The following is a 24119-nucleotide window of genomic DNA, read 5'->3' as shown; positions in this document are numbered from 1 at the left end:
GAACCCACAAACCACGAGACCATGACCTGAGCCGAAGTCGGACGCTCAAACGACTGTGCGACCTAGGCGCCCCAATGGTTTTTTTTTTTTTTGCAATAGTTTTCTTGATGGGTATTTTATTGTTTATGAATTGCCCCACCCTGATTTGAAAAACGAGGGAAGGGGCACATGGCTGGCTCAGTCAGTTAAGTGTCTGACTCTACATCTTGACTCAGGTCATGATCTCACGGTTCGTAAGATCAAGACCACTTTACACTCTGCAGGATCAAGACCCTGCTTGGGACTCTCTCCCTCTCTCTCTGCCCCTCCCCTGCTTGCACTCTTTCTCTCTCTTAAAATACATAAATAAACTTAAAAAAAAAAAAAAGGGAAAATCTTTCACAATAATACAGGAAATGTAAGACACAGCAAATCAAAAGAAAAACAAAAAGACATATGACATCCTCTGAGAGGCTAAGAATCTCATGGAAGATTAAGCCAATGGCAAAACATTAAAAGGACTGTTTGATATTTTGTATTTTTAAATGCTTTCCAAAAGTACCAAAGAGGTTAGTACTTCTTTAGATAAAAACAAAAAATTAGGGGCGTCTGGATGGCTCAGTTAAGTGTCTGACTTCAGCTCAGGTCATGATCTCAGGTGCTTGGGTTTGAGCCCCGTGTCGGGCCCTGTGCTGACAGCTCAGAGCCTGGAACCTGCTTCGGATTCTGTGTCTCCCTCTCTCTCTCTGCCCTTCCCCTGCTCACGCTCTGCATCTCTCACTTTGAAAAATGAATAAATGTTTAAAAAAAAATTAAAAGGGGTGCCTGGGTGGCTCAGTCGGTTCAGCACCTAACTAAGCTCAGGTCGTGATCTCACGGTCCGTGAGTTCGAGCCCCGTGTCGGGCTCTGTGCTGACTGCTCAGAGCCTGGTCAGCACAGGCTTCGGATTCTGTGTCTCCCTCTCTCTCTGCCCCTCCCCCACTCAAGCTCGGTCTCTTTCTCTCTCAAGAATAAATAATAAACATTTAAACAAAATGTATATGTCCCCCTATTCATAGAAGTAGAACACACCACACTGATCCATCACTTCAGAGAAGCAGGGGTGGGAATCACGTGGTTTCCAACTCTTCGCAGGTTTCCCATCTCACACAAACTTACGCTGCGGCGAGAAGCTGGTCCTCACAGTCACCGGCAAGGTCACTGTTCCCAGGTGAGCCGGCAGCTCCCAGCACCCGGAAGAGCCGCGTGCAGGACAGGCCCACATCCGCCAGCTGCGTCTCCACTTCCTGCCAGCCCAGAAACCCTCCGGGTACCGAAACTGGCGTATCTGTGAGCCCAGCGATGAGTTCTTGCAAAAGGCGATCCTTCACAGGAAAAGAGAATGTTTGTGATACACCAGTAAGGGTAGCGCGGGCACCAGCGAGGCAGCCCGTGCCCAGTCTCACTTACCAAGGGTTCCTTTGTTGTTGTTGTTAATGTTTATTTATTTTTGAGAGAGAAGCAGAGACAGAGAGGGGCAGAGAGAGAGGGAGACACAGAATTCGAAGCAAGCTCCAGGCTCTGAGCCATCAGCACAGAGCCCGGCGCAGGGCTCGAATCCACGAACCACAAGATCATGACCTGAGCCAAAGTCGGACGCTTCACCAACTGAGCTGCCCAGGCGCACCAGCAAGGGTTCTCTTGACTTTGAGTCCAAGACCTTGCCCTGCAGGTGTCTGATAACCTAAGCGACCGTCCTAGGCTGGAGTCTTGCCTCGTGTCCAACCGAAGAGACCCCAAAATCAAGGTTCATCCAGGAATCGAGCAGAAGGGACCCACGTGTTAGCTAGTCCCCTGTGGCCCCTACTGGACCGGCCTCCTGTCACTCTGTTCCACAACTAAGAGAAGCTGAGCGGTGGCTCCCATTTACCAACAAAATGCACAAGGGCATGTGCGCATTCCAGCCCTACCCTTGCCTTGGAGCAGCACCGCAGGAAAACAATGAACCAGGTAATCCTGACACCAAAAGCCAAAGGGTGTCATAAGTTTTCGTGCCCAGTGAGAACAACGTGGATTGCAGGTGACATAATCAGCTTTACGAACAAAGGGCCCCCCACCCTGGAGCCGTCTGGAGCACGCGGCAAAAGGCAGGAACTCGGGAAGAGCACCTTAGCTCCAAGCTGACGATGATGCCCAAGGACCCTCCTCTGCCCGATCTCCACATTTGCAGCCAGGGACAGAGCAGGACGGGGAGCCCGGAACCCAGTGAAGCAGAGCAGCACGGTCTGAAAGTTCGGGGTGCTCTTGGGGAAACCCGCCTACTATCGAGGAGATTTGGGCTGGACGGATGGCACACAACTCCTAGTGTGGCCAGACAGCCGGGAGGGAACACAGGGGTGGCCGGGATCCAGGATGTAGGATCTAACCTGTAAAATAAACCCATTGGATGGGGCACCTGGGTGGCTCAGTCGGTTAAGCATCTGAATTCAGCTCAGGTCATGATCTCGCGGTTCTTGGGTTCAAGCCCCACGTTGGACTCTGTGCTGACAGCTCGGAGCCTGGAGCCTGCTTTGGATTCTGTGTCTCCCTCTCTCTCTGCCCCTCCCTCACTCATGCCCTGTGTCTGTCTCTCTCCGAAATAAATAAACATTTAAAAAAAAATTTTTTTAATAAAGTAAGCCCATTGGTATCCATGGACAAGATCAGACCGTGGCTACTTACAGCGTCCTCTGCTGACCTCAGTAGCTTGTTTAAGACGCTGCTCTTGTTGAAGGAGTCCTGGGGACACGTCAGCCCCCCAAGGCCTTCCCAGACGCCAGGACACAGGAAAGCCTCCCTCCCAGACAAGCTGGCGTTTAGGCACCTGTCAGCGGTATCCTTCATCAAGAGCTGAAAGGTAAAGAAGAGAGGGAGGGGGGACACTTAGAAAAGCTTACACTCGCCCTCAAAGGGCTGGGGAACCACAACCAGTAATCTATAGCAACTGGGGCTCCTGGCTGGGTCAGTCAGAAGAGTACATGACTCCTGATATCGGGGTTGTGAGTTCAAGCGCCACAGTGGGTGTAGAGATTACTTAAAAAATAAAGTCTTTAGGAGCATCTGGGGGCTCAGTTGGTTGAGCATCCACCGTGGCTCAGGTCATGATCTCAGGGTCCATGAGTTCTAGCCCTGTGTCGGGCTCTGTGCTGACAGTGTGGAGTCTGCTTGGGATTCTCTCTCTCCCTCTTTCTCTTCCCGTCTCCCACCTGTGCTCTCTCTCTCTCTTTTTCTCTTTTTCTCAAAAATAAACATTTAAAAAACAAATAAATTCATAAAGTCTTAAAAAAAAAAAAAAAGAGGTGCACCTGGGTGGCTCAGTCGGTTAAGCATCCAACTCTTGATTTCAGCTCAGGTCATGATCTCACAGTCCATGAGTTCGAGCCCTGCATCAGGCTCTGTGCTGACAGTGTGGAGTCTGCTTGGGATTCTCTCTCTCCCTCCCTCTCTCTGCCCCTCCCCTGCTCACGCTCCTCTCTCTCTCTCAAAACAGATAAAAATTTTAAATCTAAAAAACTTACAAATTTAAATTAAAATTTAAAAAACCCTGTAGCCGTCAACATATCAAAATAAAACAAAGTTCTTTGAAACCTTGCCCATTTTGCTAGCACAGCTCACAGCAGGGGCACAGCTGCAGACTGCAAGATGTTCTTGAATGGTTTACCAAAACTGTCCATTTATAAGCCTGTCGGTGCCCTGCTGTACCTGCTTCAGCTCCCAAAAGAACTCGCCCTTTTCCAATTTCGGGTGGTCGGGTCCGCCCAGTTTGGAGCTGTTGGCTGATCTCTCCAGGCACACGAGGACTTCTGTAAGGTCGACAAATTGATGTATCAGCACTCCCCTAAAACGGGCTTCTCTAAGCCTGATGTCTACACGGGGCCGTGAATAACACACTGACTTCTGCAAACATGCATTTCAGCAAACCACGCACATTCCCAGACATTTTAGTATCTCCCCTGGGGGAGGAAAACCGAGAAAAATGTATTGCAATATCATTTCATGCTTCCCGAAAGCGCCTGAGGACAACGTCACGGTTATAGGGGGTTTTACTCCAGAAGCAACATCTGTCCTCATTTATTTGTCCACTGAGAAGGCTCCAGTCTACCTGGTGTCACTTTGGACAACACCACTGGTCAGCAGAAGCTCAAAGAAGGGCTTTCCAGGGAGGACAGGAAGGTATTCCCTCTGCCCAACGCCAAGGAGCAGGAGCGGGGCCAGAACAGCGATCACGCACACGTGCACTCTGGTGCCTTTCCAGCCTGAGCACCACAACAGCGGACGAGGGCGTGAGTGGTGCTAGGAAATTTCCAGAAGGACGCAGAGCTCACTGTCGCGTTTCCAGCACCCCAGATGCACCAACACTGGGGCCCCTTCCCTCCCAGCTCCGCAAAGGCGTCGGGCGAGGTCAAGTCTGCTTTTCTGCCAATGTCACGCAGGCTCCCAGCAGGAAGGTGACAGATGACCCCACACCAGTTTACCTTGGACAAAACGTAAGCGCTGGGCTGTCGCGTTCCTGAGAGCCCCGTACAGCGGAAGCAATCTCGTCCGAGCCGGCCACGGGGGCAGGTTTCGAAGAACATTCTCCAACTTCTGTAGATACAGTAATCTGGGGGCAAAAATTAAAAAAAAAAAAAAAAAAGATGAAGATGGGCGCAGGGTGCCAGCCGGGGACATAAAGTTCCACTCACGGAAAGATATCCCCCTGCTTCGGGAGCCGTCTTCACAGACCAAAACCCCGGCTTCACTGCAGGTGCACACAGCAGGCTCTCGACGGGCTGAGTCGTGGGACTGAACGTGGATTAAACATTCTCTTTACCCCCAAACAGGAAAGTTCATTCCTACCTAGTAGCATGCGGCAGAGGCCGGAGGTGGAATAAAGCCTCAGGTGAGATTTAAGAGCATTTGCCTGGGGGCACATGGCAGTCGGTGAAGCGTCCAGATGAAGCGTCCAACTCCGGCTCAGGTCATGATCTCAGCGGATAGAGCCCGCAAGGGGGCCTGCGCTGACAGTGTGGAGCCTCCTTGAGATTCTCTCTCTCTCCCTCTCTCTCCGCCCCTCCCCTGCTCACGCAGTTCGTGAGTTCGAGGTCGTGGCTGTCAGAGCGGAGCCTGCTTCGGATCCTCTGTCCCCCCCACCGTGTCTCTCTGCCCCTCCCCACCCCCACTCTCAAAGAGAAATAAACATTAAAAAATAATCATGAAAAATAAAAGCATTTGCCCGGAAGCCTCCACTTATCAGACAGAGGAAATTATGTTAAAGAGTGTCAGAATATCAAGATGTGAGTGGTGGGGGAAGGATCCATCAAAAGCGAACTAGCAGCAGCTGTAAGATTCTCGAAGGTCCAGGGAGGACCGCCAGCCAGGTCGCTGGGTACCAGCGAGGTGGGGAGAGGAGGCAAAGGGGAGTCCACTCTCGCAGACACAGGAGCAACCCAGGCGACCAGCTGCAGAGAAGGCAGGCAGCGGCTGCCTTCTTCCTTCCTTCCTTCCTCAGCTTCCCTGAGAAGGCAGGCAGCGGCTGGGGGTAGGGAGGGGGCGAGAGGGGGCAGGGCAGCAGGGGCGGGTGGGTGGACAGGCTGTGCAGCTACCCCAGGGAGCCGGAGATCTCTCCCTGCCTCAGGGGCTGCCTGTTGCACAAGGAGGATGCCTCACTGGGGAAGAGGGGAGAAACACCCCAGAGGAGCCGCTGGAAAGTCTGCAACGATAGGAGCTGAAATTGCAAACAGATGTGGAAGCAAAGAGCCAGATGGGGAGTCACAGTGGGGGGGTGGCAAGTGCCCCAGCAGGCGGGCACCGACCCTCAGGCATCTATGCAAGCACACGGAATCCTCCGTGAGCTGGAAGGAGAGGCCCAGATGCTGCCGGGGGCACCCGTGCCAGGCATCTGTGGCCGCAGCCCAGTGACAGGTGGCACATGCCCCCCCACCCCCAGCCCCGGCCCCACCTGGCCCCGTGCCCACGCCGGCTGGCCTCTCCCGCATCTCATCGCCCTGGGGCAGGAGGTCCTGCCTGTAAAGCCGGCATCCTCGGTGCCCGGCACAGGCATGGGCCGCAGGGTTTCCCACTTCTTCTGGCTGGAAGCTGTGACTTGGAAGAGAAAAGGTGTGAGCAGCTGCCAAGAGCAGGCTGGAAGTAACGAGCTGCAGCGTCCTGGACCACAGGCGTCAGACGGGGGCTGCGGGGTCCCACTGAGGGCGGTGCGGGTCTCACGAGGACCTGGAGGAGGAGGCCGTGGGCGAGTGAGGGACTGACACACGGAGGGGCGTAAACTAAAGAGCAGCCACGGATGGACAGGGGGAGGCAGCCCCAGACACAGGTCTGAAAGAAGGACAGAGAGCGACAGACGCAGCTAAGGACGTGCTGGAGGGCGCCAGGAGGGGGCGCCAGGAGGGGGTCAGATGCGAATGCACAGCACAGGACAATGCAGGGATCTGAGCCACGGTCGCTCACGGGTGACACCCGCCGCTGTGGGGCTCACGTCTACACCCCAGGAAGCAACCCGCTGCAGACACACAGGCTTCACAAGACATGAAAGAACCTAGAAGATCTGTAGGAAACTCAGTGAGCCTGTAAAAGGGAGGATGGAGGGAAAGGAGGTGAGTTTAGGAGAGAGAAGACAATGCTGGGCGAGGTGTCGGGAACGGGCTGGCGCCTGTGAGCAGCGGCTAAGTGTGCCATGTTCCCACCACGGGGTCTCCCTGCCAGGTCCACTGCAGCCATCCAAGGGGGACAGATCCTTCCTTAGAGCTGAAGGCACGGGGCTCCTGGGGGGGGTCTCGTGTGAACCCTGCAGCGGACCAAGAGCCCGATAACCAGAGAGGCACCATCAGGGTGGGGAGGTAGAAACCCGGCGGCCACTAGTGCGAGGGTCACAGACGGCCATATAACAGATGTGTGTGCAGAGACAAAGGGAGGCTTGCCCAGCACACACAGCAGCCGGTTCCCACCCTGAGTGGGGGCAGGGAAAGCACGGGCTGTGCACACCTGATCCTCCGAGGGGGTGCAGTCCCTCACGTCTCCGATCCCTGAAGGAGCTAAGAGCTGGCGTCTCCTGGGGCTCTCTGTCCCCTGGGCCAAAATGCCAGGGCGTGCGTGGGAGGGTTGTAGGGCCATTAAAGTGACCTGCTCCATCGCTAGTACCGGGGCAATCCCTAAGGTAAATCAGGAAAGCAGACCTTCGACAACAAGATCCTGCTTCCTCACCGGGTTCCAGAAAAAGGCAGAGGGGGTTGGAAGTGCGTCCAGTTATGCACGTGTATGTCACGTAGGTCATGAGAACACGACATGGCCCGTGCAGTTCTGATCACACAATCCTCCCTTCAGGAGGCACAGGAGCAAAACTTTCCACGACCTGTAGCTTGAAACGAACCCTTCTGAGACAACATTGAGAAATCTTTTGCTCTCCTCCAAGGAGAGTCAACGCAGGATTGCAACCAGGTCAAGTTACCGCCAAGGACAGGACCCACTGAAGACAGAGGTCCAGTGTCGCAGCAGAATCAACAATCCATGAGTCAATTCTGCTGATCTCAAAAACGAAGCAGCCACAAGATCTACCTTCTCCTGCTTCCGACATATTTCTGGATCTTATGAGAATATGTTGACAATACAAAATTTCAAAAGAGATATGAAAACAGTTCCTTACATGAAAGGACCTCTAAAATGTTTTTGCTCATTTTTAAAATTTTTTTTAGTGTTTATTATTTTTGAGAGAGAGAGACAGAGAGAGACACACAGAGTGTGAAAGGGGAGGGGCAGAGACAGAGGGAGACACAGAATCCGAAGTAGGCTCCAGGCTCTGAGCTGTCAGCACAGAGCCTGACGTGGGGCTCGAACTCATGCCACGAGATCATGACCTGAGCGGAAGTGAGCCGCTTAACCAACTCAGCCACCCAGGCGCCCCTTGCTCATTTTTTTTTAATTTTTTTTTAACGTTTTTTTTTTTTTTTTTGAGACAGAGAGAGACAGAGCATGAACGGGGGAGGGTCAGAGAGAGGGAGACACAGAATCCGAAACAGGCTCCAGGCTCTGAGCTGTCAGCACAGAGCCCGACGCGGGGCTCGAACTCACGGACCGCGAGATCATGACCTGAGCCGAAGTCGGCCGCCCAACTGACTGAGCCATCCAGGTGCCCCCCCTTGCTCATTTTTGAACAAATGTCAAAAGCATAACCTGAAATCCAGACACCTTCCCAGACACGTCTCTCCCTGGGTGGTTTTCTGCATCTGAACTGATGGGACAACCACAAACAATTCTGGATGGCCCGCTATACAATTGCGTCTCCCAGCTGCTAACTGGAAATCCTCCGTGGAGCCGCAGTTTTATGGAATTCTTCTGTCCCTGTCTCATCGTGCACTCTGTAACGTTACGGGTTGCTAGCCCAACCGGTAATCAAACAGGAAAATATGTCTTACGTCTTTGGAGATGAATGGTCGCCGCTGGGGTCATCTGCTGCCAAGCCGTCGCTCAGGATGAGAAGGAGAGTGTGCAGGGCTTCTAGCACCTTCCGGGGCTCGGTCTCTTCCACAAACCGATCGCTGAGAGCCTCAAGGCTGCGGGCAGCCCCTTCGAGCACCTTCTGAAGCAGGCTGCCTTTTTGCCACTGATCGAACACCTTCACATTGGGAAACGAAAACACTATTATTAACAATAACGCGTTGGAAATGATGGCATGTGCGTAAGAAATATTAACGGGGCCTTTGAGAGGACAGACAGCCCATTTTTACGATGCTGGCAGACTGGAATGTCTGTCAGTTGCCTTACAATTTAATTTCTGTTCAGAACTGGAAGATGAATCGCCATTGATGGAGGCACAAGGCCCTTTCGAGGAGGTGCCATCTGTCCTGCCATCACCCACTGCCATTTTTCAAAAGAGAAGGCGACAACACACATCGTTGAACAGGACCCGGATGCCCCAAAAGCGAAACTGACACGTTTGAAATGCGTGCCATGGTGGAAATACGTTGCCATACTTAACGATTCCGTTGTAACGAACACAAGGTTACTAGGTACCGTTCTGCGTCGCGGACTCGGGGATCACGATACTACAGGCAATTCGTATTACGGTTTCCCATCGACGTGCCAACAGAGACGCTGCGTGCCCACGTCACGAGCATCGTGAACACTCGTGTGTGCTGAATAACCCTTCATTAACCACGGGGGCAGGCCGCCCAGACAATGCACAAAGTGCACGTGTCACCCAGCATGCTGGCGCTGGTCGGCCCGACGCTGGCCCTCGACCCTTTCCGTGCCAGATACGCGGAGTGCCACCCGGTGGATAACCACGCCTGCATTTCGGTAACGATCTTGTATCTACTATTGGAGATTTTGACCCTTGTCAGTAATAGGTATTAGGAAAAAGATAGACCAAGATACGTGTCCTGTGAGGAAAAGGTAACGTAATGTCCAGTAAAGTGAATGGAGGGTACTGGCACCCAGGCCCTGCTTCACACCATATCCACGGCTCGCTGAAGAACACCCTGCCGGGAATTCGCCAGGCCCCCCCACCGGCCTCCAAGCTGTTGGTATGTGATCACCCCCGCACTCCGAGCCACACCATCGCGTCCACGAAAGCAGGCCACCGCCTCTTTCTCCCTGTTTGTCAACACAAGAGTAAAGGGCCAGGCCGTGTGGCACCCAAGCCCTCCAGGGGCAGGAGCCCAGCATCCGAACGCCCACAGAGGGCACCTGGCGGCCCCGTGGAAATCCCACAGGCCAGAAGCAGACTCTTCCCATCGTGAGCACATGTGTGTCTCAGTCCAAGACAGGCTTTCTGGTGACATTTGTGTGGACACATCAGCGAGCTGAGGCCGATGGGTGCACGTGGGAGAAGGGCACACCATGGGCAGGACACACGATGAAAGAGGGAACAACGTATGGGGAAATCGAGAGGATCTGCGGGCTTAAAGCTTCGGTGAGAGAGAGCAATGAGCCGCATAGACCTGCGTGGTACTCCAGTCCACACTTACACCGCGTGTTACCTGCTCCACTAAAACTGAAGGGGCGCCAGGGCGGGGAGAGGGGGTTGGTGCACACAGGCGGTGAAGCGTCCCAGTTCGGCTCAGGTCATGATCTCACAGTCTGTGAGTTCAAGCCCTGCGTCGGGCTCTGTGCTGACAGCTCAGAGCCTGGAGCCTGTTTCCGATTCTGTGTCTCCTTCTCTCTCTGCCCCTCCCCCACTCGTGCTCTGTGTCTCTCTCTCAAAAACAAATATTTTAAATAAATAAATAGGGGCGCCTGGGTGGCTCAGTCGGTTAAGCAACCAACTTTGGCTCAGGTCTTGATCTCACAGTCTGTGAGTTCGAGGCCCGCGTCAGGCTCTGTGCTGACAGCTCGGAGCCTGGAGCCTGCTTCCGATTCTGTGTCTCCCTCTCTCTCTGCCCCTCCCTTGCTCACACTGTGTCTCTCCTCTCTCAAAAATAAACACAAATACTAAAAATAAATAAAATCGAACAATGAGAGACAGGGGAGGAGAGGGATCGATTCGGACATGCCGAGGGGGTTCACAGTGGCACCGCACCTGCTTGTAGACTTCCAGCCAGCTGACCGCGTGCACCAGGTAGTCTGTGGCCGCTGACCAGCGGGGGTGACAGTCTCCAGGGTGACCCTCTTGGCCAGCTTCGTCCTCGGAGGTTCGGGACAAGACGGAACACACGATCCGCTCCAAGGTCCCATCTGTGGGAATCTGGCAACAATATGAAATACATTTACAAGTGCGCTTTTTTCCAGAATATTCCTTTCTACGAATAGTACCACCGCCTTGCCAAAGGAAGGGCTCTGGGCTTTGCATGACGGGAGAAGTTAACAGGTTGATCAAGCGGCAGTTATATTGTTGGCGTGGAGGGAAGCCTTTTGGAACTCTGTTTTTCACGAAGGCCCACAAGCCGTGGGAACAGCGGTTTCTCTGGATGGAGGACACAGGGTGACTCAAATATTGCTCATTTGTACTCTCCGGCCAAAAGCAAACAGGGGCCAGCCCGGTTCAGTGGGCACCTTGGCCTGCCAAAGCCACTTTGCCGGAAATATTTTCTCTTCTAACTTCATCCGTCAAAGATGATTCAAACTGGAGTTCTGGGTCAGAAACAGTGTGACATTTTGGAACCATATCTCCTTTATTTCTGTAAATGAACTTCTGGTTTTTGGTTTTTTGTTTTAATTTATTTTGAGAGAGTGTGTGTATGCAAGTAGGGGAGGGGCAGAGAGAGGGAGAGAAAATCCCAAGCAGGCCCCATGCTATCAGCACAGAGCCTGACACGGGGCTTGATCCCAGAAACCGTGAGATCACGACCTGAGCCGAGATCAAGAGTCGGACGCTCATCCGACTGAGCCCCCCAGGCGCCCCGTAAATGAACTCCTACATGCAGTTTCTGCAATGTCGCCCTGTAAAAATACCTACGTGTGTGGGAACGAACAACGTTCCAGTTACACAGATTTACAATAACTTCAGGGCCACATTTCAGAAACTCTACTGATGGCAACAGTGAAAAAACATCAACGTCCCAGGCCTGGGTGGGTCTGTCAGCCGAGTGTCCAACTCTTGCTTTCAGCTCAGGGCTCAATCTCACGACTGTGCCATCGAGCCCCACAACCTGTTCTGTTCCGACAGTGCGGAACCTGCTTGGGATTCTCTATCTCTCTCTCCTTCTTTCTCTGTACCCTTCCCTGTTCTCTCTCTCACTCTCAAAATAAATAAATAAACTTTAAAAAAAAAAAGTATTCAAGCCCCATTTGGTTCCTTTGTGGTCCCCTTGGGGATGCAGAGAACTAATACTCAAGTCACAAAGCCACAGCACCTGTTAGGGAAACAAGGCCCCGTCCCCTCTCCCAGGACTCACAGGGGCTGTGAGAGGTAGATACACCAATGTGCCTATCACAGGTCACCCAGGAGAGAGGGCACGAGAGTTCCATGGGCCCGTGAGAGATGATCGAGCTGTTTGCTCAGTGGGGAGTGGAGAAAGGAAGAGAGAAAGATCCCTCTGCTCTGGGGGCCGCATAAGCAGAGGCCCAGAGTGGCAGCGCCTGCAATCAGGCAGGCCCAGGGCAGGACCCAGGAAACCATCACGATGCTGGCTCCTGAGGGGCCCTCCGTGGGGTGGGGGACAGGGTGATGGTCTCCCAAGGTGCTCACATGTTAACTCCAGAACCTGTGAATAGATTAAGAGTGGTGTTGGCCAGTTGCCTTAAGGTTGTTAACCAGCAGACCTGGAGACGGGGAGATCATTCCAGATTATCCACGAGCCCCATGAAATCACAGGGCCCCTTCAATGTGGGAGGGAAAGGCAACCGAGCCAGAACTGACACATTCTGAGAAAAACTCAGTCCACTATCGCTAGCCTAGGGAAGGGGCCCCGAGCCACGGAGCACAGAGGCTTCTAGAAGCTGGAAGAGCAAAGAAACAGCACCGGGGGACACAGATTTTAGCCCAGGGAGACCTGTGTGAGACTTCTGACTCCCAGAGCCATGTGGTAATGAGTGTGTGCTGTGTGGGGCAACAGTGTTGGTGATAACTCGTACCAGCAGCCACAGGTGACTCCTACCCGTGACATATGCTCTGTGCTGTCCCCCGACCGTTTTCCTTGTAATTCTAATCCCAAAATAGTTGCCTTTCTTTTTTTTTCTTTTCTTAATTTATTTACTTTCAGAGAGAGAGAGAGAGAGTGTGTGTGTGCAGGTGCACACACAGTGAGCCAAAGAGGGGCAGAGACAGAGAGGGAGAGAGAGAATCCCAAGCAGACTCCTCTCTGTCTGCGCAGAGCCCGACACGGGGCTTGAACTCACGAACTGTGAGATCGTGACCTGAGCCGACATCAAGAGTCGGACACCTAACCCCTGAGCCACCCAGGCACCCCTCAAAATACCTGCCCTCTCAAGGTAAACGTTCTTTGTAATTTGATGAGAAAACGGGGTCGGGAAGTACGGACAATACGGGAGTAGAGTCAGCAGCTGGGGCGTTCCTATGCCGTCTACAACACCGCCCACGAAAGACGCCAAAGGGCACAACTCCAAGTCCCACGGGAGAGAGATGGTTCACGAAATTGCACCAGATGTGACAGAGGAACGGAAAACCGCGTCTCCCGGCCAAGTGTAAGACCTGCGTGGCAGAAGGAATTTTCCAGCCGCCTCGCCACTCAGCAGTTAGCGGCCGTGCCTGGCTGAGGCCAGGGTGACATCCCCAGATTCGCCGCTCAGACCTGTAACCCAAAAGTGAAAAGCCAACGGTAGCTCGTGTCAAGGTGAACACCATGAGGGAAGTGCCAGGTCATGGGAACTCAGGAAAGCGAGTGAACACAGACCTGAGCACAGAACTCGCCCTGAGCACAGACCGAGACCCTAACAGGAGGGTTCAGGTCTTGTCCAAACTGTCAGTCCCTCAGCCCTGACCCAGGGGCTGCACCAGAAAGGCCCTCACGCCGGGGGCATCCGTGCAGCAAACAGAGACAGAGGTACAGTTCTGGGGTCCTGCACCACGCAGAGCAGAAGTGTCCGCGCCAGGGACAAAAGGAAGCCGTGCAGGCGGAGCCCCTTCCAGAACACAGTGTGCACGGTGGAGGCCCCTATCTGCTGAGTCCAGGGGGCCTGTGACCTTGCGGGTCCTGCCGTCCCGGTGACAGCATCTCAGCCTGGAGAGCAGTCGTTTCCTGCCCCCTCGTTCCCTGCCGCCTCAGCTGCAGAATCTCACTCCCTCCCCAGCCTGGCTTCTCCCCGCGGCCAGTGCCAAGAGCGAGAATCACTTCCTACTACAGTCACACCTCGGTTTCCCAGCCTAATTCGCTCCGGAAACACGCTTGTCATCTAAACACTTGTATATCAAAGCGAATTTCAAGAACCATTGGCTCAGTTGTGATCACGTGACATTCGGCGTCACGTACGACTCGTGTTGCAAGACATCGCTCGTTTACCAAGTTAACATTTATTAGGAACGCTTGCTTGTCCCATGGAACACTCGCAGAATGAGTTAACACACAACCCAAGGTTTTGCCGTACTTCCAGACTGCCTTTGGGGCTGGGATAAAATGACAAGGTAAGAGGAAGGGACACTCCCAGAAAGGCCAAACCAGCAGGGGCCTGCCAGCAGGGGCCTGTGCACGCCCGACGTGCACGGGGGCTCTCCATCCTCCCATCCCACCTCCCACCCACCCTGGGAGCACTCTCAAAGGAGCACTCTCACAGAGAAGCACCAGGAACGCGTACCTCCTGTAGTTCGGCTGAGTAATTCAGGATCTGTTCTGCATGAAGGTCATCAAAACCAAATCGGGACTTCAGGTCAGCCTGGACCTTCTGTGGATCCCACACCAGCTTCTTCAGGGACAAGGTGTATCCTAAGTCTGCAAGACAGCCAACAATTTATGCCATCAGTTGTTTCCACTTTGTGACACATCTGACGTAAATCGGAAAACAACACCTTGTTCGCTGCTACAAGAAAAGTAAATAAAGAGCAAAGGCTACGCAGACAATCAAGTCGTTAAAGCCAACAGGAGCCAGCACCGGACGCCACAGAGAGCTTGCTGGGACAGCAGGTGCCCCTGGTATTAATGATCGCAGAGTTTCCAGAGCAAACATGACAACCTATGTCAAGAACTTCACGAAATTCAAATCACTGAGCCCGCTAATTTCACTCCTAAAAATCTATCTCAAGAAACCTCATCAGCTGCATGAAGAAAAAGTAATGAACAACAATGCTACCACATTGGTTTTAGACCGATTAAACATTAAAAACCAGGTAAGCATCTAGCATGGGAGAAAAGCGTAAATTACGGTATATTCATAGCATAAAATACCACAGTCTTTTTTTTTTTTGAGAAAGACAAAGTGCACACGCATTCACGTTCATGGGGGGTGGGGGGGGAGGAGCAGTGACAGAAGGGGACAGAGAATCCCAAGCGGATTGGGGGACAGAGAATCCCAAGCGGGCTCTGTGCCTTCGGTACAGAGCCCGACGTAAGGCTCGATCTCACAAACCATGAGATCATGACCTGAGCAGAAATCCAGAGTCAGACGCTTAACCGACCGAGCCACCCAGGCGTCCCAATACTGCAGTCTTGAAAACCACATTTCTAAAAACTATTTAAGGTCGTAGATGAAAGTTCCCTTAACAGAGTTAATCAAGGTAGAAAACTCATTAGGAGTCACCTGGAGGGCTCAGTCCGCTGAGCATCCGACTCCAGCTCAAGTAATGATCTCGAGGTTCATGACTTCGAGCTCCCCACATCGGCCGGGCTCTGTGCTGTCAGCGCAGGCCCCACTTCGGATCCTCTGTCATCCTCTCTCTCTGGCCCTCCCCCACTTGTACTCTCTCAAAAATAAATACACATTTAATTTTTTTTTAACATTTATTTACTTTTGAGACAGAGAGAGACAGAGCATGAACAGGGGAGGGTCAGAGAGAGGGAGACACAGAATCCGGAACAGGCTCCAGGCTCTGAGCTGTCAGCACAGAGCCCGACGTGGGGCTCGAACTCACGGACCGCGAGATCATGACCTGAGCCGAAGTCAGCCGCTTAACCGACTGAGCCACCCAGGCACCCCAAAAATAAATACACATTTAAATAAATAAATAATAATAAATAAATAAAACTCATTAGGTACCCAAATGATCCTGCAACTCCACCTGGAAATGGCATGCCCGAAATATAATTCCAAGACCTCCCCCCCGCCCCCCGAGGCTTGACATAGTTTCTGCGAGCAGGGCCTGATGATGGCAAACACAAAAGCTTGTAAGTTCCGAGGTGAGCCTCCACCTGAAATCCCGTCGCGAGACGACTTCAGACCGCGATCAACATGCATCTGCTCAGTGTCCACACGTGCAAAGGACCACAAAACCATTCTCAGGTGCATAACCTCTCGGTGCCCTTAAGTTGACGCTGTGGGTCAACGGAAAAGGCCCAGTCCTGCCACCTACAAAACAGGCCCGGCCACGGGGAACTTTAGGAAGGTGTTGGAAAAAGACAGACCCCAGGGATCCAAGACTCCTCACTCTCCGTCTGGCTGTCTTTGCATAAAAGGGGTCAAAGTCTGGTTCTGAGACTTTTAAGCTAGCATTTGTTACGTATCGAGGGCACTTTCGTCGCCAGGTGAGTTCTACACAGCACACCAGGCAGGTGCAGTAATATTATCCTCTTTGGGGGCGTAAGGAAGCAGACATCCAGAGCCACGCAAGGTCACATTGCTCGATTTAGTCACGACTCAAACCCAGATCTGATCCCCAGCCCTGAGCTGTAACCACTAATCTCTCCTGCTCTCAGAATGTGTCAGAATTACTCTGCAGAGCTGCAGAGAAGCTCTCCTTGGGGGCAGGGGTCTCCCTACGCTGAGTCACCAGCAACAGGGAAAAACCTGGGTGTGACTGGGGTGATGGAGGGCGTCATGTTGGGTTGTTCCAAGGAGCCAGAGAAGTCTGGAAGGGCTAGAAATCTGTGTGTAACCACCTCATTACATAGGTCAAGAGATAGACTTCAGAGAACAGGAACCTGGGCTCCTGGCCCCAGGCCTGCCTGCCCCCAACCTAGCTCTCATATCTGTGCCAGGAATATCTCTCCACAAAGCATATCTGACTGCTGGTCCAGCGTTCTTCTGTGATCTGGCCCGGGGTCTCTTTCTGGATCACCTCCTACCATCACCCACGACCCCAGAAACACTGAACATCAAATACACAGGGAGCTTCACATACAATTCTTCGTGGCCATGCTTCCTCATGTCTTTGGTGAAGTAGAACTCATCCTTCAAAACTTCTCCTTGATGCTTTTCCTGAGAAAGATGCAGATCCCTACTCTGGGTTTTGCTTTTTCTTCATTGGCACATCTGTCTCCTATACTAAACATGACTTCCCTGTTGCAAGAACCATGTATTATCCAGTTTTTTATTCCCATTCATGGAATGGTGTTTGGTTCCTAGAACATACTCCATAAGCATTTACTGTAGGGGAGAATGAGTGGATGGATGGATGGATGGATGGATGGATGGATGTGTGGATAGATGGTTGGGTATCTGCCTGGTGGACAGGTGGGTGAATGGATGAATGTGTGGATGGGTACAGGAATGACAGATAGATAAATGTACAAATTATAACTCCACAGTTTGCTCCATGAATCTCCCTTACAGGCACAGAAGTAGAGAAAGAGAAAAAGATAACTAAAAGTAAAATATTCAGGTCCAGTTGGCAATTCAGGAAGTAATACGCCAAACAGAGCAGAATAGCGCCTATGGGACTGGGAGGTGGGGAAATGGGGAGATACCAGTCAGAGGGTGCAAACTTTTAGTTATAAGATGAGTAAGTTCTGGAGACCTAATGTATAGCCAGATGACTCTAATCAATAACAGTGTATCATATACTTGAAATTTGCTAAGAGATCGTTAAGTGTTATCACCAAAGAAAAGGTAACTAACTATGGGAGGTGATAGATGGGCTCGCTGATGCCATTGTGGTACTAACTACACGATGTACACGTGTCTCAAACTGTCACACTGTACACTTTAAACACATACGATTTTGTCAACATAAAATAAATATTCTTTTTCTAATAAAAACTTCTTTTTGAGAGAGAGAGAGAGAAAGAGCACACACGTGCTAGTAGGGGAGGGGCAAAGAGAGAGACGAGAGAGAGGAGACAGAGAGAGAGAGGAGAGAGGGAGAGACAGGAGAGAGAGAGAGGGATAGAAAAAGAGAGAGAGGACCCCAAACAGGCTCCATGCTCAGCACAGAGCCCGACGCGGGCCGGATCCCACGATCCTGGGATCATGACCCGAGCTGAAATCGAGACGCTCAACAGACTGAGCCACCCAGGCACCCCTAAGTGTAATAAACACTCAATGAAAAAAAGAAAGAAAGAATATCGTGGGTCAAGAATAGAGCCAAGTAATTCCATCCCTTCCCCTGCAGAAGGGGTTTGTTCATTCAGCTCGTGGGCTTTCCAAATCCACATCCCCCTGCCTCTTCTCACCAGCCTCACTATTTTTCAAAGATTTCTCCCAAATAGGAGCAGAGGAGAGAGGAAAGATTCAAATTGCAGAACGAAGGATAGATCTAACCTTAGAGGACGTCAAAGAAAAGAATTTTAGGGGCACCTGCGTGGCTCGTCAGTTGAGCGTCCGACTCTTGATTTCGGCTCAAGTCACGATTTTGAAGGATCAAGCCCTACATGGACTCCGCACTGAGCCTGGAGCCTGCTTGGGATTCTCCCCCTCTCTCTCCCTCTCGCCCAGTCACTCACTCGCTCTCTCTCAAAATAAATAAACATCTTTTTAAAAAGAATCTTAAGATCACCTATTTCCTAATCAAAACTAGCCCATGTATTAGCAATGGCCACAGAATTTCAACAGTGGAAAGTCAAATGCAGTTCGGAGTTCCAAATTTCCAGTCTCCTTCTCCCTTTTAACAGAAACAATGGGATCCTTTGGCATTTGACATTTTCATTAAGTCGTTTCTTGAACAGCATCTCTGCTCTGTGCTGGCTATCGACAAAGTTCACTAGGGAAACGAATTTTCCCACGAGCTCTCAGGCCCACCTACCAGGGGTGGCTGCTCCCTGCTCCTGCAGAAACGTCAGCATCGAAAGGGTCACATTCAGTGCGATTTCGGAAACAGTGGAAAACCTGTGGTCGAGCGGCAGCCAGTCTAAATCTTCCAAAGTTGCCAAGGAACTGCAACGAAAATAAAAGCAAAGGGAGGTGAGCCAGCTCAGCACACGGGGCTGCACTGACTCATGCCCACCAGCCAGGTCAAAGCCCTTTGCGGGATGTGGCCCACCACTGACACACAGGCATTCACCGTGGCTTCAAATGCCACCCTGGGCTGGGGACTAATGGTCACCTGGCACAGCTGGCCAGGGTCCAAAGTTCTGTCATCTCAGCAAAGCAAATGGGCAGGCAGGCGGGCTGCTTCACGTTCAGATCATCGTTTACAATTTGGAGGTGCCCTCCAGGAACACCACGTACCCCATCCCCCACTGGGTGCCCTGTGGTCTGAATAAGTCAGGGGCACGATCAGTGGTCACCAGCCTGTTTCACAGAACAAGGGGCTTCAGGGAATCCACATATAAATTGTGCTGATTTTATTCTTTAAATATCTACTTTTTATAAGGATATATTAAGTATAATTACAAATAATCAAGCTTGGGGGCGTCTGGGTGGCTCAGTCGGTTAAGCATCCAACTTCATCTCAGGTTATGATCTCAAGGTCCGTGAGTTCGAGCCCCACATCGGGCTCTGTGCTGATAGCTCGGAGCCTGGAGCCTGTTTCAGATTCTGTGTCTTCCTCTCTCTCTGCCCCTCCCCTGCTTGCACTCTCTCTCTCTCTCTCTCTCTCTCTCTCTCCCCCTCTCTCAAAATTAATAACATTTAAAAAAATTTTTTTAAATGGTAGTTGTTCTTTGTGGGTTTATTTAATCATTGAAGTATAATGAATACACTTCATGCAGATTTTCTTGGTATTGTGTCACCAAAGCAAAACAGAGGAGTAAAATGAATGCCAGAGCTGATAGGGTTCAACAACATTCAGCAGTAACCTCTAATTTGGAATTCTGTCTCCAAAGAGCCCGCTCGCTGCCCGTGCTAACACATTCAGGGCTTAGAGCAAGGATGCGTGTAGAAGCATACCCACTCTATTCACATACAAAAGTTATAAATCAAACCAACAAACTGTCAAATATATGCTCCATTGTCCTACATTGACAAATACGCCTTCATAACAACTTGGAGAGCCGTGTCCAAATTTAGAATTTTCCAATCCTCTGTCAAAATAAATAAATAAACTTTTAAAAAGAGGGATGAGGGGCTCCTGGGTGGCTCAGTCCGTGAAGCATCCAACTTCGGCTCGGGTCACGATCTCACGGTTCATGGGTTCGAGCCCCATGTTGAGCTCTGTGCTGACAGCTCAGAGCCTGGAGCCTGCTTCGGATTCTGTGTCTCCCTCTCTCTCTACCCCTCCCCGTTCATGCTCTGTCTCTGTCTCCCAAAAATAAGTAAACGTTAAAAAAAATTTTTTGAATGATCATTTAAAGGGGCGCCTGGCTGGCCCATCAGTGGAGCGTGTGACTCTCGGTCTTGGGATTGTGAGTTCGAGGCCCACATTGGGTGTGGAGATTACTTACAAATAAAATCTTTACATCATAATAATAATAATAACAATTAAAACTACAGGAATATAGGAAACGTTAATGATGTAATGTTAACTTGCTTCGATCGGGGGGGAGTGGGCTCTGACAACATTACTGCACTTGATAAAATATTCACAGGTAGATGAGGAGCACCCACAGGGAGGCAAGAGTCCCAGCCAATTCAAGACGCCGCGATCCTGGATTTTTTCTTGTATCAAACAAGAGATGTTCCCAGAGATATAGATTTCCCTGTGAAAAAGGTGAGGAGAAAAGACCCAACACACCTGTCATTGGTTCGATTTTTCTCTTGCACTTACTTCAGAGCTGCCTGGAGGAGGCGTATCCCCATGTGGATGCGGTCTGCGACGCCAGTGTCGTGGGCATACAGTCTCGGCAGCAGACGTAGAAAATTCCAGATGTGGGGCTGCTGGTGGAGCTTTTCCAATTTCGAGATCACCTCCTCTGTCTTATTGAGATCCATCTGACAGAAAAACAATACCAAGAATTTCCCTCTTCCGTGTTTTTACTGTTCCAAACAGTGGGGCTGGGCTGGCTGCTGAAAACTTTGGCCGTAGAGACTCGTGCCCGGTATGTCACTATTTGGAACAGACAAGATTTGAAAATCTGTCCGTTGGGTTAGGAGTTCAAATAGTGTGAAAATAGGGGGCACTGAGTGAGTCAGTTAAGCGTCCGAGTCTTGATTTCAGCTCAGGTCATGATCTCACGGTTCGTGAGTTCACGTCCCACATCAGGCTCTACGCTGACCATGTGGACACTGCTTGGGATTCTCTCTCTCTCTCTCTCTCTCTCTCTCTCTCTCTCTCTCTCTCTCTCTGTCTTTCCCCCTCCCCTGCGTGCACGTGTGCCCTCTCTCCCTCAAAATAAATAAATAAACTTAAAAAAAATAAGGAGGGGCGCCTGGGTGGCTCAGTCGGTTAAGCATCCGACTTGGGCTCAGGTCATGATCTCACAGTCTGTGGGTTCGAGCCCCGCATCGGGCTCTGTGCTGACAGCTCAGAGCTTGGAGCCTGCTTCTGATTCTGTGTCTCCCTCTCTCTCTGCCCCTCCCCTGCTCATGCTCTGTCTCTCTCTGTCGCAAAAATAAATAAAAACATTAAAAAAAATTTAAGAAAAAAAAAAAGAATTTTTCGACAACACCAGCCAGGGAATAAGAAACCACGGACCAGATGTTTCTTCTGGATTAAAAAAACAAAACAAAACAAAAAACAAATGAGGGGGGCTCAGAGGGCTCAGTTGGAAAAGCAGGCAACTCTTCATCTCAGGGTGGTGAGTTCGAGCCCCGTGTTGGGTGCAGGGATGACTAAAGAAAGAAAGAATGAAACTTTACGAAACATGGAGGGAAACCATTAAAGATGTTCATTCCAGTGGGTGCAAGTTGGAAGGGTTTCCCCCCCAGGCAACGGTGTGGTGAAGTGACATTGAATCCATCTCACTGAAGGCATAAACCAGCCGCTTTAAAAACCAGCCTTGTGAGGCACCTGGGGGCTCAGTCAGTTGAACGTCCGACCGCCTCTCAGTCTCGGCTCAGGCAGTGATTTTGAGGGACTGAGCCCCTAGTCGGGCTCCGGGCTGAGTGTGGAGCCTGCTTGAGATTCTCTCTCTCCGCCCCTCCCACGTGCGTGCACACACACACTCTCAATAGATAAATAAATAAATAAATAAATAAATAAACCTAAAGAAGTAAAAATTAAAAAATAAGTAAAAACTAGCCTTGTGACCAAAGCAGGGAAGGTTGGAACAGCAGGGCAGGACTGAAAGGAGAAAAGGGTATGTGGGGAAAACAGGAAGCAAACTCCAACTCTAACAGGATGGCTGGCTCTGTCCAGAAGCACCCATTCGTACCTGGCACGTGGTACAGACACTTGGGATCATTCTAGATGCCCGAGCTTCTCATACTGCACGCTAGCAATGGCAAAGCCAAAACCAGATTATCCCGGAGCCACCAGGCTCCCCCAGGGGAGTCATACCCTCCTCCCGGTGGCAGCTGGGAGGGGACAGACCCACGTCTGTGCTCTGCGCCCGCACGGCCCTCAGCAGGCCCAGCCCAGGGTCCCGCACCCCCAGAGGAGCCTTACAACTACCCTCCGACGGTGCTGTTCTCAGTAAACCCCCAACAGCTGCACGCCCCTGGCGAAGGGCGGGGGGGAGGGGTGGGCTGCCTCCGGGCCTCTTCAGTGGGAAGGACGAGCCAGCCAGCCACCTCCTGCCCTCTCTGGAGGCCCTGGCTTGCGACTCACTGCCACCATCCCCAACGTAGGCGGGTCTGTGATTCCTACAGACTTCCTGTCCCAGGCCTACCTTCCGCTAAAGCTGGAGTGGTGACTGCCATGCCAAAGTGAGTTCAATTCCACATACTCCCTGTCCAGCTGCTCCCCCCGGCCTCCCAGGACGCCCACCCACTCATCCTGCACTGTCTTCATGGCCACCTTCCCGCCTTGTCCCCATAGCCCTCGTGTGACAGATCCTTCCTCCCCTCCCATGTCATCACAAAATACCCAAGCTCTGGAACGCTTGGGGGCTCAGTCGCTTCAGCGTCTGACTCTTGGTTTCCACCCAGGTCATGATCCCAGGGTCGTGGGATCGAGCCCTGACTCGGGCTCTGTTCTGACAGCACGGAGCCTGCTTGAGATTCCCTCTCTCCCTCTCTCTCTGCCCCTCCCGCGCTCACTCACTCTCTCCATCTCAAAAAATAAGTAAATGAACTTCAAAAAAAAAAAAACACCCAAGCCCCGTGAAATTCAATGGGCCAACTGCACACCCTTACGCTGGTGGCTGGAGTGCGGCTGGAGGAAGACAGTGAGGCTGAGTCTCCCACAGGCTCACGGCGCTTGTCTCAGCGTCCTGAGACCCCTCCCCCTTGGCGGGCGGGGGGCGGGGGGGGAACCAAAGTGCATCCAGATAGTGTCAAATGTCCTGGGGACAAAACTAGTGCCTTTACCTGCAGGGTGTGTGCCCAGAGCGAGTCAGAGGGACGTGTCAAACACCCACATCTCAAACCTGAGAGCAGATGGACTTCAAGTCCATCTGACAACGCCACCTGTTCCGGGTCACCTGCCAACTGCTGAGGGCCCCAACCTTCACCTTCTGCTCTCCCCAGGCCCAGAGTCTCACCTGAGAACATAACTTGACTTTGGCTGTCTCACATACGGCTTCTACATAGGATGTGAAAACCTAACCTTGGACTAGTTGAACCTTGAACCAAATCATTGGAAAGAAGTGTTTGGGGGTGCACAGCTGGCTCAGCTGGTTGAGCATCTGACTCTTGACTTTGGCTCAGGGCACGATCTCACGGTTCATGGGTTCGAGCCCTGAGTCTGGCTCTGTGTTGACAGCACAGAGTCTGCTTGGGATTCTCTCTCTCTCTCTCTCTCTCTCTCTGCCCCTCCCCCACTCACACTCTCTTCTCCAAATGAATAAATAAAGTTAAAGAAAAAAAGAAGTTTCCAAGGGTGCCCAATGGGCTCTGTCGGTGGAACGTGCAACTCTTGATCTCATGGTTGTGAGTTCAAGACCCACCTTATGGGTTGAGTTTACTTAAAAAAAGAAAAAGAAGATGGGGTGTCTGGGTGGCTCAGTTGGTTAACCATCTGACTTCAGCTCAGGTCATGATGTTATGGTTCATGGGTTCGAGCCCCGTGTCGGGCTGAGCTGACAGCTCAGACCCTGGACCCTGTTTCGGATTCTGTGTCTCCCTCTCTCTCTGCCCCTCCCCGGCTCATGCTCTCTTACCTTCAAAAACAAACAGACATTAAAAAAATTTTTTTTAAAAAGAAAGAAAAAGAAGTATTCGAAAAATAAAATAAAAACCAGTGCTTTGAACTTAACCACTATGTGTCCGGAGACTAAGTTTCAAATTCTTGTTAAAATACTTACTGCCAAAAAACTGGAGCCATGAGAAGAATCTACGATAAAAGAGATTTCAGATATTAGTTCAGTAAGCGATCAGAGACCATGTACTGAGCACCTCCTTCTAAGCCCCACCCCCTGGGCAGGAAGGGGAATTAGGGTTTCAATAG

At 51.5% G+C, this 24119-nt stretch overlaps 1 protein-coding gene across 1 annotated transcript in view; it reads right to left on the bottom strand.

The window, feature by feature from the left end:
* Positions 1 to 24119, bottom strand: part of ABCA13 (ATP binding cassette subfamily A member 13) — a 366745-nt gene that overhangs the window by 320742 nt on the left and 21884 nt on the right. Inside the window, exons 4-13 of the mRNA XM_042977198.1 lie at positions 23977 to 24005; positions 20400 to 20563; positions 18498 to 18628; positions 14183 to 14316; positions 10512 to 10676; positions 8407 to 8606; positions 4474 to 4601; positions 3701 to 3801; positions 2681 to 2848; positions 1139 to 1344 (exon numbers count right to left, since the gene is read on the bottom strand). Coding sequence (XP_042833132.1) covers positions 1139 to 1344; positions 2681 to 2848; positions 3701 to 3801; positions 4474 to 4601; positions 8407 to 8606; positions 10512 to 10676; positions 14183 to 14316; positions 18498 to 18628; positions 20400 to 20563; positions 23977 to 24005 — 1426 coding nt within the window. The remainder of the gene's footprint in view (positions 1 to 1138; positions 1345 to 2680; positions 2849 to 3700; positions 3802 to 4473; positions 4602 to 8406; positions 8607 to 10511; positions 10677 to 14182; positions 14317 to 18497; positions 18629 to 20399; positions 20564 to 23976; positions 24006 to 24119) is intronic.

This window comes from Panthera tigris, chromosome A2, assembly GCF_018350195.1.
Source record: "Panthera tigris isolate Pti1 chromosome A2, P.tigris_Pti1_mat1.1, whole genome shotgun sequence".
NCBI lineage: Eukaryota > Metazoa > Chordata > Mammalia > Carnivora > Felidae > Panthera > Panthera tigris.
The sequence above is the reverse complement of the archived record's forward strand: the minus strand, read 5'-3'. Positions and strand labels throughout refer to the sequence as shown.